The 12879-nt window shown below is 43.8% G+C and overlaps 1 protein-coding gene and 1 pseudogene across 36 annotated transcripts in view; one reads left to right on the forward strand and one right to left on the reverse strand.

Moving 5' to 3' along the window:
• The window catches only part of ABLIM1 (actin binding LIM protein 1), a 338782-nt gene that overhangs the window by 219887 nt on the left and 106016 nt on the right, over positions 1-12879 (reverse strand). For 7 of the 36 annotated variants that reach the window (XM_078346582.1, XM_078346567.1, XM_078346569.1 and 4 more), the window contains exon 1: positions 11798-12143. The exons of 25 other annotated variants lie outside the window; for them this stretch is intronic. In XM_078346582.1, coding sequence (XP_078202708.1) covers positions 11798-11930 — 133 coding nt within the window. In that variant the 5' untranslated portion in view covers positions 11931-12143. Of the gene's footprint in view, positions 1-7153; positions 7512-11797; positions 12144-12879 lie in introns of those variants that run through there. 4 more of the 36 variants (XM_035269186.3, XM_002756613.6, XM_078346558.1 and 1 more) reach the window with 1 other exon arrangement.
• LOC118146609 (small nucleolar RNA U13) lies at positions 5696-5808 on the forward strand (annotated as a pseudogene).

Here is a 12879-nt window from a genome sequence, read left to right on the forward strand (position 1 = left end):
AAAGAAAAAAATGCAAACTATCTACTGCTTTCCCAAAGAGCTGAAACCTCAAATCCTTCTCTGTTCATGCCCTTGCAAGATGTAGCAGTAACTGGCCACCACCTATTACCTCCACCCTCAGGAGAATAAATGTCAAGTAAGACTGCTGTGTGGGGCGAACCATATCCCATCAACAAACTGGATGTGGCCCTGGGGACCCAGCATACTGGAGGAATGGGAGGCCACAGTGCAGTGTGTCTCCTTGCCAGCAGCAGTCGCCTGTCACTACTTTGCCTCTCAAAGTAACCTCGTCAAAGCCATTAGTCATCAGAGAGCAGGTCTGAGGGCAGGAACCTGATGCTGGTTCTTACCAACTTTCCCGGGATACATTTTTCATGGCTAGCTCAAACGCTTCTCTCAAATTTAAGAGAGGGCCTTCACACCTGAGTTCCAGGCTTTGCAAGGAATTAAAACCTTTTCCACAATACAGCCTCTCAATGTCATCAGGAAGATGCTATAGAAAAGCTCCACAGTGGCCGGACACCGTGGCTCACGCCTGTAATCCAAGCACTTTGGGAGGCTGAGTCGGGTGGATCACGAGGTCAGGAGATTGAGACCAACCCGGCTAACACAGTGAAACCCCGTCTCCACTAAAAATGCAAAAAAATTAGCCAGGCATGGTGGCGGGTGTCTGTAATCCCAGCTACTCAGGAGGCTGGGGCAGGGGAATCACTTGAACCCAGGAGGTGGAGGTTGCAGTGAGCCAAGATCACGCCACTGCACTCCAGCCTGGGTGACAGAGCAAGATTTTGTCTCAAAAAGAAAAAAAGGAGGGCCAGGTGCGGTGGCTCATGCCTGTAAACCCAGCACTTGAGAGGCCAAGGTGGGCAGATAACAAGGTCAGAAGTTCCAGACCACCCTAGCCAACATGGTGCAACCCCATCTCTAGAAAAAACAATACAAAAATTAGCCGGGCATCGTGGCACACACCTGTAGTCCCAGCTACTCAGGAGGCTAAGGTAAAAGAATCACTTGAACCCGGGAGGCAGAGGTTGCAGTGAGCCGAGATTGTGCCACTGCACTCCAGCCTTGGCAACAGAGTGAGACTCTGTCTCAAGAAAAAGAAAAAGAAAAAATGAAAAGCTCTACAGCATCTTGAAGAATATGCTGTCTTCACACGGTTGATGACAAAGCCACTGTGGCCCCTGGCCTACTATACCCAAGATGCTTCTTGCCCTAGCCCTCTGACATACAGGTCTGGGGTTGTGGATTAGTGAATGGGGTAAGAAGAAAAAAAAATAAAGAAAAAAATTACAGTGTTCTATGTTCTGCTTAGTTTGAAAACAGGTTGCTACTGCTTTAAGAAACAATAATGTACCCAAGAGGCTCTCTTGGTTATGTGATAATCTGAGTATCTGGGTCTTGGGGGACCATCCCAAGTGAAGACAAGCCCTGGGTGTGCTGCACCTAACAGAAAGGTCCCAGCAGGTGCCTGAATCAGAGATGAACCACCGTTTGATCTTCTGGGATATGGACTGCTTCTCCGGGGCGGGGACAGCCAAAACTACTTAGGTCCCTACTTTCCAGTCTGGAACATTCTGCTTTGGGATTTGGACTCAGTTGACAACATAATCACTGAATCCTCTCCAGATATCCTTGGGGCTTTTGATAACAGTGCCAGACTCTTCTTGTTTATTTGTCAAGAAGGTAATTGCCCTAAATAGGTTCTTCCATTTGTAAAAGACCCAAACAACTCAAAGGACAGAAAGAAACACAGGTTCAAAAACTTCACTCTAGCTGGGTGCAGTGGCTCACACCTGTAATCCCAGCACTTTGGGAGGCAGAGGTGGGCAGGTCACCTGAGGTCAGGAGTTCAAGAGCAGCCTGACCAACATGGAGAAGTCCTGTCTCTACTAAAAATACAAAATTAGCCAGGCATGATGACCCATGTGTGTAATCCTAGCTACCGGGGAGGCTGAGGCAGGAGAATCACTTGAACCCAGGAGGTGGAGGTTGCAGAGAGCTGAGATCATGCCATTGCACTCCAGTCTGGGCAATAAAAGCCAAACTCTGTCTCGGGAAGATAATAAAAAAAAGCCTTCACTCTAATTTCCTACAGTAGAGTAAGGGAACATTCCATACAGATTGCTTGTATTTATGAGCTAAAGGAAGGAAATCTTTGCTAATTTTCCTGGCAACAACAATTTACTTTATGGAAGTCTTCAAATTTGAGCTGCTGAAGTACTTAATTAGCAATATTATTTATAAACTTTAGGTATGCCAGCGTTCAGCATACCTCATGAATGACCCACTCCATGCTCCTCAGGCTGAGACAGAATGGTATCATGGTTGAGACCATGAATCTGGGTGTCAGGCAGACCTGGGCCCAAATCGAGTACTTTAGTGACCTTTGGCAGGTCTCCTAACCGCATATGCCCCAGTTTCCTTCTCTGCAAAATGAAATAAAAGTAATTCCTGCCTTGTTGAGTTATTGAGACTATGAAACATGGAAGAATCATAAAACACTTAGCACAGGCCAGGTGTGGTGGCTTGCACCTGTAATCTCAACACTTTGGGAAGCCGAAGCAGGAAGACTGTTAGCGCTCAGGAGTTTGAAACCAGCCTGGATAAACCTGTCACTACAAAATAAATAAATAAATAAATAAATTAGCAAGAAATGGTAGCATGTGCCTGTGGTCCCAGCTGCATGGGAGGCTGAGGCAAGAGGATCACTTGAGCTCAAGTGGTGAAGGCTGCAGTGAGCCCTGTTCACACCACTGCACTCCAGCCAGAGAGACAGAGGGAGAGCCTGTCTCTAAAACAAAGTCAAACCATAAAAGAAGCTTACCACAATGTTTGAGATGTAGTAGGCTCCCAGTGAATGACAGCCGTTCTTCTAGAACAGTACTACATCTACAACCAGAAGCTGCAGAAGCTATTTGCTGCGGAAGTATGTTCACTGATCTATTTCACTGATATATTTTCACCAATATATTTTTGCAGAAGCTATTCTATATGTTCACTGACATATTTTTGCAGAAGCTGTTTTGTATGTTCACTGATATATTTGTTTTGTCCACTTTTCCCATCTTCTTGCTAATTCATTGCTGTTGTGAAATGAGGAAAACGATTTCTTCCCTTGCAATATCCAAGGGTTGTTTTGAGCATGACAAAGGACAGATATGCATGGGGACACTTGGAAAAGCAAGGAGCCCAGCACAACTCCAAGCAGGGGTTGAGCACCAGACAACAACAGGAAGCTGCAGCATCTTGAGATCTTTCTCGCAGCTGCAGGAGGCCTTTGCCAAATATTCCCAAGCACCCTGCCAGGAGCTGCTCCTGAACTTTTTGGGGCTTCGTAGCACAGGAACAAGCATGGCTGCAGGAGGGTGCACTTGCTCCAGGCACCTGTCCTAAACAGGATGCCCAAGCACACAGTGGCTTCCTGGGAATCCTACGTCCTGTGCTGCATCTATAGTCCTGGGCCTCTATTGTTCAACAGCGTAGAAGGCAAACAATAGAAATCACTATTTTTAACAACAATAAATGATTTTTTCTTATTTTATTTTTTAAATTCATTCTCCATAGAGACTGTCCAAAATGACTAATGCTGACTATATTGCAAGTCTATTACTATTACTGAAATTAACATTTAGTGGATGCTTTTGTGTGCCACTTACCAAACACTTTAATATGCAAGTTCTCATTCTTTAAATTTATTTTTATCTTTATTTACAATTTTTAAAATTGAGATAGGGTCTTGCATTGTTGCCCAGGCTGAACTCCTGGGCCCAAATGATCCTTCTGCTTCAGCCTCTCAAATAGCTGGTACTACAGGCACATGCCACCACGCCCAGCCAGGTACTCATTTTATCCTCATAAATCAATACTACCCTTTGACATGGGCAAGCAGAGCCCTGCCCTAACCCCATTCCTGCCTCAAAAATGTCTAAGTGTGCTCTGCCTGGGATTGCTGGGGCCAGCAGTGCTGTCTGGATGAGGAATCTGAGCCTCCTCTTAATAGATTTCTCTAGTGATCCTCTGCATCTCTCCATGCTGTGCAAGGGGTTGGCCAGATGCCCCAAGGAGCCCCAGAGTCATGCCAATGGAGTTTCTTGGGGCCCTGGAGCTGGCTCATTCTAGGGGACAAGCCTGACAAGCCTAGCAAGCAATCACTACCTCAGGCTGGTGTGGCATTTCTTTCCCATGATTGAACAAGAGTGAGCTGTTGACACACTGATTTGGGGTGACTCAAATTGTTTATACAGACAGGAGCCCTACAAAAAATATTTGCCCAGGGCCCCATCTACTCTAGGGATAAGCCTGCTCAAAGCAGTCATATAAGGTATGCATTCCCTGCCTACCTTACAGACAGAGAAATGCACTTGGAATCCCTAACTTCCCAAAGTAACACATTTAGTAAGTAGAAGAGCTGGGAGTCAAACTCTGGAATGTCCAACCTCAAAGCCACACACTTAACTCATCTCCCAGATTTCCTTATCTGCCTCCACTAAGATATGGATATCCCAATGAGATTACCTTTCCTGTATCCAGAACTCCCTCTGATACTGTTAATTCTCTTGTTCCCTCATGACAGAAACTGCTGATAAGTCACTATCCAGCATGCTTTCATTCAACTACAGCTTACCTGGCTTCCCCTTGGCTTCCTGCCTCCTCCTCCCACCAGATCTTATCTCTTTCAAGAGCAACAGTGGCTCATTCCAAACACATCTGATTTGAGTCTCTTTGAGTAGAAACATTCCATAGAAGCACTGAAGTCATTCACAATAAAGTGTTAGCTCCAGCAGAAATCTACATGTTTCATTTTTATTCCTATTTGTGGAATAAAACAGTTTTCTCCTCAATAAAGGGAGTCTAGGTATCCACTAGTATGAGGATCTGATTTTTGAGGGAAGTGTCCCTTGCTGCAATAGGCATGATCAGCTGGTTCTTAACAAAGTTCTTAGCATAGCTTGTAAGCATGCTCGGCAGAAGGCATGGTTTCTCCATTCCCACTCCCTGCTCCCCTAAAAAGAGATGCGCCTGGAATCATGAAGAGAAGACTGTTAAGAGTAAGAGATAAGGAGCTGTCACCATCAGCAGCCGTTGGAGTCAATATCCTGTCCTCCCTGAGCACTGATCTGCTTGTCAGCCCTCTCTGTCCCAGCCAAAGCTCGGTGTAGTCACAGTGAGATACCGCTTCACATCCACTAGGATGGCTGGAATGAAAAAGTCAGATAAGGCAGGGCACAGTGGCTCACGCCTATAATCCCAGTACTTTGGGAAGCGGAGGCAGGCGGATCACCTGAAGTCAGGAGTTTGAGACCAGCCTGGCTAACATGGTGAAACCCCATTTCTACTAAAAATACAAAATTAGCCAGGTGTGGTGGCACGTGCCTGTAATCCCAACTACTTGGGAGGCTAAGACAGGAGAATCACTTGCACTTGGGTTGCAGAGGTTGCAGTGAGCTGAGATTGTGCCACTGCACTCCAGCCTGAGAAACATAGCAAAACTCCATCCCCCAAAAATGCCACATGATAGCAAATGTTGCCAAGGATTTGGAGAAACTGGGAGCTCCATTTGCTGCTGGTGGGAATGTAAAAGGGAGCAGCTACTTTGTAAAATAATCTAGAAGTCCTTCAGAAGGTAAGACATAGAGTTATTATATGACCCAGAAATCCCACTCCTAGGCATATACCCAAGAGCTGTGAACATATCATATTTCCACATAAAAACTTGTATATGATGATCCTTTTGATGTGTTCATGCATGCATGTGTGAGCCACCCTCGAACCTTGTTATGGCATTAGCACATTACCCATCCGACATGGAAAAAAAAAGAAAACCTTGTATATGGATATGCATGGGGCATTATTCATAACAGCCAAAGTTGGAAACAACCCAAATGTCCATCAGCTGGTGAAAGGAGAAACAAAATGTGAAATATCCATACAGTGAAATGGTATTTGGCCATAACAAGGAATAAAGTGCTGATACATGCTACAACATGGGAGAACCTTGAAAATACACTAAGTTAAAGAAGCCATAAACAAAAGACCACATATTATGAATTTCATTCACATGAAATATCCGGAATAGGAAAATATAAGAGAAAACAGATTTTGATTTCTTAAGGCTGGGAGGTGGGGGTGAGTGGTTGAGGTGGGGAGGCAATAACTAAAGAGTACAGGGTTTCCTTCTGAGGCAATGAAAATATTCACCGTGGTAATGGCTGCACATATCAGTTACATACTAAAACCCAAATGGGTGAATTTTACAGCACATGAATTATCACTCAACAAAGCTATTGAAAGCTGATTGCAACAAAACAGAACATCTTAACTCCCTTACTTCACCTAAACTGAATCCAATCCAACTCTCTGGCTGCCCAAGAATGATGAGGAATATGTTATGCTTCCTGGTTTATTTGATTCAACTTCATACATTTGTAGAAACCACGGCTAATCGCTTTCTACTTCCTGTACTAATTCTAGTGCTGACTTTGACAAGGCGTGAGCAGTTGGGTAGGTATCATTAATAAAGGCACCGTGATAACTTCCAGCTCTGAAAACTCCCAAGTGCAATAACTCTATCCTCAGAGAGGGCCTTCTCCACCTCTTTCCCAGGCAGAGGGATGACTGACATGTTTTAATGGGCTTCACTGAAAAGAAGCCTCAACAAGTTCTATGGATATTAAAAGGCTTTTTATTTTTTATGTTTTTAGAACATTTCACAAGATGAGTGCTCCCTACACAATGACACAATTTGGAGCTCAGCTTTACTTAGGTCATCTTTTGCTGGCATTCATCTCCGGCCTTGAATATTTCCTTTCCATTTATTCTCTGTCGTATGAAAGGACAGCATCAATGGATAGAGATCTTTCTTCTCCATCATACTTCCTATTACTGACAATTATTCATACAATGTTTGGAAAGAGATACATGTGTTACTGAAGATCATAAAATCCTGGACAAAAATACCCTTGGAATTTAGCTCCATAGCTGTACTTACGTTACATTCTCCATCTCTCCCACCCTCACCCCCATTAATTATATATTAAGGATAGTGTTTCCTTTGAAGAACACATTACGGAAGAATGAGCTGGATAGTACTCTCTTAATTATGCCAATCACAAAAGACAAAACCATGTCCAGAGTGGGTTATTTTACTTACCAAAAGGATCAACACGGTTACATATGTGCCCACGTGGGCAGTAGTCCTCGGGACAGAGATACAGCAAATGAGTGACAGTGGCATGCCTGTGAGCAAGGAAGGAGGTCCCAGAGACCCTCCAGTCCTCAACAATCAGTCTCTTTCTGTTCGAGCCCCTGGCACTTGTTCTCTCAGATGAGGTGACTTTGCTTTTCTCAGAGCTGCACAATTTCCCCAGACACTTTAGGCCAAGGAAGGAAGGCATCTTGGCATGGATTCCCAAGAAATGAGAAATGGGCAGCAGGAGCTCAAGGAGCAGAGTTGCTCCACAATTTTCTCTGTTCCCCTGGCTCCTTACTGTCTCCTTTTCTCACTGCCCAGCAAAGAAGATTAAGGGAGATGTATTTAAGTGATTACCCTCAACAGCTTAGGGCCCCAAATTCTCAGTCAGATGACTAAGTGCTGGAACAGCCACTGCCAGGAACTTGAGCCTGTCAGTCTCAAGCATGAATGCATATTTGAAAATTAGATTAATATCCAGAACAAGAGAAAGAATATAGCTGCAATATCTAAAAGAATTCTCCTGCAAATACTCCTAGAATATTCAGTATCATCTGGTAAGTACTGAGAATAGGGGTAGGGATATATACACATATCTTATATAATCTAAAAATGTCTATCAGAAAAACCCCAGGGTAAGAATTCCAAGTTCTCCAGTATTTCAGCTCTCACAGGTGGGGTGGGTGGGGGCCTCGATTAAAGATCCTCAGCTTTAACTCATGATAAATCCAGCTCTAGGCCATAGTAAACAATCATTTTCTTTCTATTTTCTAGAAGGGGACCCCTCCTCTTAGTACCAGGAAAACCCTTCTGCCTCATTCCATTAAGCCAGTGTTTACTGTCTTAAAGTTGTTTCATGCGTTTTCTGTGATTGCAGAATCATATGATGGAGACAGAATTAATGTGTAAGTAGCTTTGGGTTTTCACAAAATTACAAGCTAGGAGGACCGTCACGGAATTGGTATATGGAAATAAAAAGGACAACCCCAGTAATCATTTACTCTGTAACACCCACACAGTCAGATGAAGCACAATGTGTGACCGTCACAACTATACAAAAGTCACAGTGAAAATGAATAAACCCGCACTCCTTCTGTTATTGGGCTATTATGTTCTAACACAAATTTCTTTTCACTAAAACCCCAGAATAGAATTATAGAGCTGACAAGGCCTTCAAAGGTAATCTAGTCCAGTAGTTCCCAAATACTGCTGTGCATAAGAATCATCTGTAGGCCACGTGTGGTTGCTCACATCTGTAATCCTAGCACTTTGGGAGGGTGAGGTGGGAGGATTGCTTGAGGCCCAGTTCAACACCAGCCCTGGAAACGTAGCAAGACTCTGTCTCCACAGAAAAATAAATAAATAAATAAAACATTAGCCAAATGTGGTGTCCTGCATCTGTAGTCCCAGCCACTTGGGAGGCTGAGGCAGGAGGATTGCTTGAGCCCAGGAGTTTGAAGTTACAGTGAGCTACGGTTGTGCCACTGTACTCCCAGGTTACTGGGCAAGACTCTGTCTCAAAAAAAAAGTTGTAGAACTTTTGAAAAATATAAAAAAAAATTGAAGATTCTTTGTACATAGGGGTCAGGAACTTATGTTTCTAAATGTTCTCCAGACTACTGCCAGCACTCAGGAAGCAATGATCTATGCCAGCCTTTAAGATGAGGAAGGTAAGTCTCAGAGAAGATATGACTTTCTCACAACAATGCAGAAAGCCTAGGGTGGAACCAGGTCTTCTGACTCCCAAGCCAATAATGTGCTAGAATTATTCTAAACCAATGGGAAGCATCGTGGGAATGGAAGATACAGACGCTGTCTAGAGGCACTCAGACTGAGGCGGACTTGGGGAAAGCAGAAACATAGGACTTCCACCACTACGAAAGTCACGCCTCAAAATCTCTGCTCCAAAATTCTGGGAATTAAGCCCAACACCAACCTCCAAAGTCTTCCTCTAAAAACAGTTTACAAAGCAGGTAAAACAATCTGTCTGTGTTCTTTTCCCTGCTTACCTATTTTGAAGAACCTTCAGATATACAATGTAAAATGTTCTATCAATGCTTCTCAAAAGGTGGGTGAGGGATAAAAGACAATACCTTGGGTGCAGCGTACACTGCTCGGATGATGGGTGCACCAACATCTCAGAAATCACCACTAAAGAATTTATCTATGTAACCAAACATCACCTGTTCCTCCAAAACTATTGAAATTAAATAAATAAAAAAAGATATACAACCAGAAAAAAAAAAGTAGCATTCATCCATCAAAAAAAAAAATATATATATATATATTTCCCAAAATGTGATTTCTGGCCCAGTTTGTTTAAGAAGCTGATCCCTGAGGCCCACCTCAGCCCTACTAGGTTCTTCTAAAGTGTTTTCTAATAAGCACTGTAGTGTGGAAAACTCTGCCTTTCACCGTTAATTCTTTCTTGCTGGGTTTCCTAGAGCTCTGCTCTTTGCAAACTTAGAACCTGAGTAGCTACTTGCTTATATGTGTTTACATGGTCTTTCTGTGAAATATAGATGTGTTTCTATAGAGAAACATGATGCAGCCACTTTGAGTGCAGGATCTAGAACACAGTAACACACAGACTTTGGACAGAAAAGAGATTGTTTCCTTCAAACCCAGCATCTTCCTTACCAAGAAAAAGGGTAACTAGGCCAGGTGCAGTGGCTCACACTTATAATCCCAGCACTTTGGGTGGCCGCGGCAGGCAGATCACCTGAGGTCAGGAGTTTAAGACCAGCCTGACTAACATGGTGAAACCCCATCTCTACTAAAAATAAAAAAAAAAAAAATTAGCTGGGTGTGGTGGCAGGCACCTGTAATCCCAGCTACTTGGGAGACTGAGGCAGGAGAATTGCTTAAACCTGGGAGGTGGAGGTTGCAGTGAGCTGAGATTGTGCCACTGCACTCCAGCCTAGGTTACAGAGCAAGACTTCATCTCAAAAAAAAAAAAAAAGGAGAAAAAAGGATAACTATTCCATAACAAAGCTATTCTGCTTTCTTGGTCCCTAAACTCATCAACCAGTGCCCACAAAAACTATTTCCACTGCATTAACTCTGCCTCAGTGCCTAGCCATTGTATCTGCAGAGCATACATAGGACACTCCTAAATTTTTTTTAACAAGTTTACAGATCCATATATTTAGTTCAAGATGCAACTGTCTTTTAAGAGACTGCAAAAAGGAAAAAATAAATTCTTAATAATAGAATTATACATAAGAATTTTGATCCGTTTTAAGCATTTTAGGTCAGGGTGGAAAGTAAACTACATGTGGATCATAAAGAGGGCTGATGAGAATAACAAATGTTTGCCTGCTTTTAAAGACAACCAAACTACATATAAATGTGAGGCGCTGACTCCATTCTCAGGCAGAGATGGGAGTTCAGATGCTGGCAGTAGTGACTGCAGACCCCTGTGAACCAAGTTCTACTCCCCAGGTGCTCAGAGCTTTTCACTTACCCTCCTCCACATGCTCAGGTTAAATACCCAGCGGAGGCCAAACCTCCAATCTTAGAAATGGACTTGCAGTGGAGCTGCCTAACAGCAGCCTCTTCACCAGGGAAAGCACAGCTGGGGAAGACCCTAAAGGAGCAGCAGTGGATTCAGGTCTTTCATTGCTGCCTCCTGCCGCAGCCCACATAAAACTACAGTTACAGCAATCACAAAGGAGTGGGTTTTCTGACCGTTTCTATGGTTCTATGATAAGCTATCACAATGCACCACATTACAGAACTAACGATAATTACAAACGCCAAACTTCTGCCCAAGATTTTGCTGGCCTGTGTATCTTACCAGATAGGAAATTCCTGATCTTTCTAACAGCAGTTCCACGGTACCTAGTCAAGCTCTTCTATGATAAATTATGAAAATGAACCATCAGTAGGAAAATTCACCAAGGGACACCGAAGGCACCCAGCCTTTGCTCACTGAAGGAGCTCAATAAACACCTGATGTGATGAGCCCCAGCCTGAAAACAGGTGTTTTGGGGCTACAAAGTGCTCGGGAAACAGATGCCACAATGACTGCTCTTTTCTCATCAGTCACAGTGATTCTCCACAAATGAACAGACTTTAACTATATTCTGTATAATGACTTAAGTCTTTTCCTCAGACAAGTGTCCCCTCTTTGCTTAAATCATCTGCTAGGATCTACTTGTTCCTCAATAAGAAATAAAATTTTCACAGAGAGCAAATAGCCACCTTACGATGCAAATATTGATGGAATTTAGTTTGCTAAGGAAATGGTCTGCAGTTAGCCTGTGGCTTCTTCAGTGATAATAGGGTTACTTTTCATTTTTGTTTGTTGTTTTTAACCAAAATGAACAAACAGAAAGAGCTAAGCACACCTTCCAGAAACACCTGCAGTTGCTCACAAGTCAGGATAATCTTTGCTGCTAAACAGAACAGATTAAGTGGGAAGGCTAAGAAAAGGGGGTACAACTGGACTTCCAGGGAGTGACAACTCGGTCCATGTGAGGTTCTCCCGCTCAACAGCGGCTACCCCTGCTCCCTGCTCCCAGCAAGTCCTAAAGTTCAGTCCTTCTGCATGGTCAGCCCTGGGCATCTTCTCTGCAAAGCCCAATGTTTAAGGGGTCTTACCCATCCCTCCAAAGCAGGCTGTGATTTTCTGAGCATACTGGCACAGGCTCCGGTCTGGGCAGGGCTCCTCCAGAAGGCCTGCTTCCTCCATCCCTCTGCAAGCAGCTGCTTCTCTTCCCGTAATGCCACTCATCCAAGACCTGCTCAAAATGGAGCAAGCAGCCAAGCACCCTCTTCCATATCTCCCCCATTAATAATTCAGACACTACATAAAATCTGCTGAGCATTCAGGATTGAGAGCACCACGGCACTCTGAGGACTGAAGCATAATTAGTTTAACAGGCATCAAGTGTCTCAAATTACTCTCTGACAATACTCTGCGTAGGCAAAGTTCCCAAAGAGCAATGAGAGGCAGGCTTGGAATGCCTTCAAGGAAGCAGGCACAGATGATCAGCTGACTGAGGTCACAGGCATCCTCTGCACTCAAACTCCATATGGTAGACAAGACTCTCCAGTGAATCTCCTCCATAGAATCAGGGCACTAAATTGTTGCCCACACATCACAATCCACCAGGCTGCATGCAGTCTTTGTCAGCAGCCAAACCTTCTCTACACCTGCAACACATCTCTTCATCCTTCCCATACTTCCTTTGCTTTTCCTGAAATTCCTCAACCTCCTTCCCATTAGAACTTTCCGAAAATCCACCTGTGCATAAAAATGCAGCTCAAACATTACCTCCTCCTTACAGGTTTCTAGAATCACTCTGGCTAGAATAAATTTCTTCTGATCTTGTTCCCCAAAGAGCAGTTCTCCCATAGTATTTGTAAATCTGCCTTGCAATAAGGTTACCCATAGACTATTTTATTCCCCTTGCCAGCTGCTAAGCTGCTGAGGTGCAGGAGTCTTGCCTTTGTCACACTGTTTCCTTCGCATGAGGCTCTGTACATACTTGTACTCAATGCCTTGTAAATAATATTTGGTAATTCTCTCTAAGAAGTTGCTGTGAAGGCTGGGAGTGGTGGCTCATGCCTGTAATCCCAGCACTTTGGGAGGCTGAGGCGGGTGGATCACGAGATCAGGAGATCAAGACCATCCAGGCCAACATGGTGAAACCCCATCTCTGCTAAAAATACAGAAAAAT

This window comes from Callithrix jacchus, chromosome 12 (genome assembly GCF_049354715.1).
Source record: "Callithrix jacchus isolate 240 chromosome 12, calJac240_pri, whole genome shotgun sequence".
Lineage (NCBI taxonomy): Eukaryota > Metazoa > Chordata > Mammalia > Primates > Cebidae > Callithrix > Callithrix jacchus.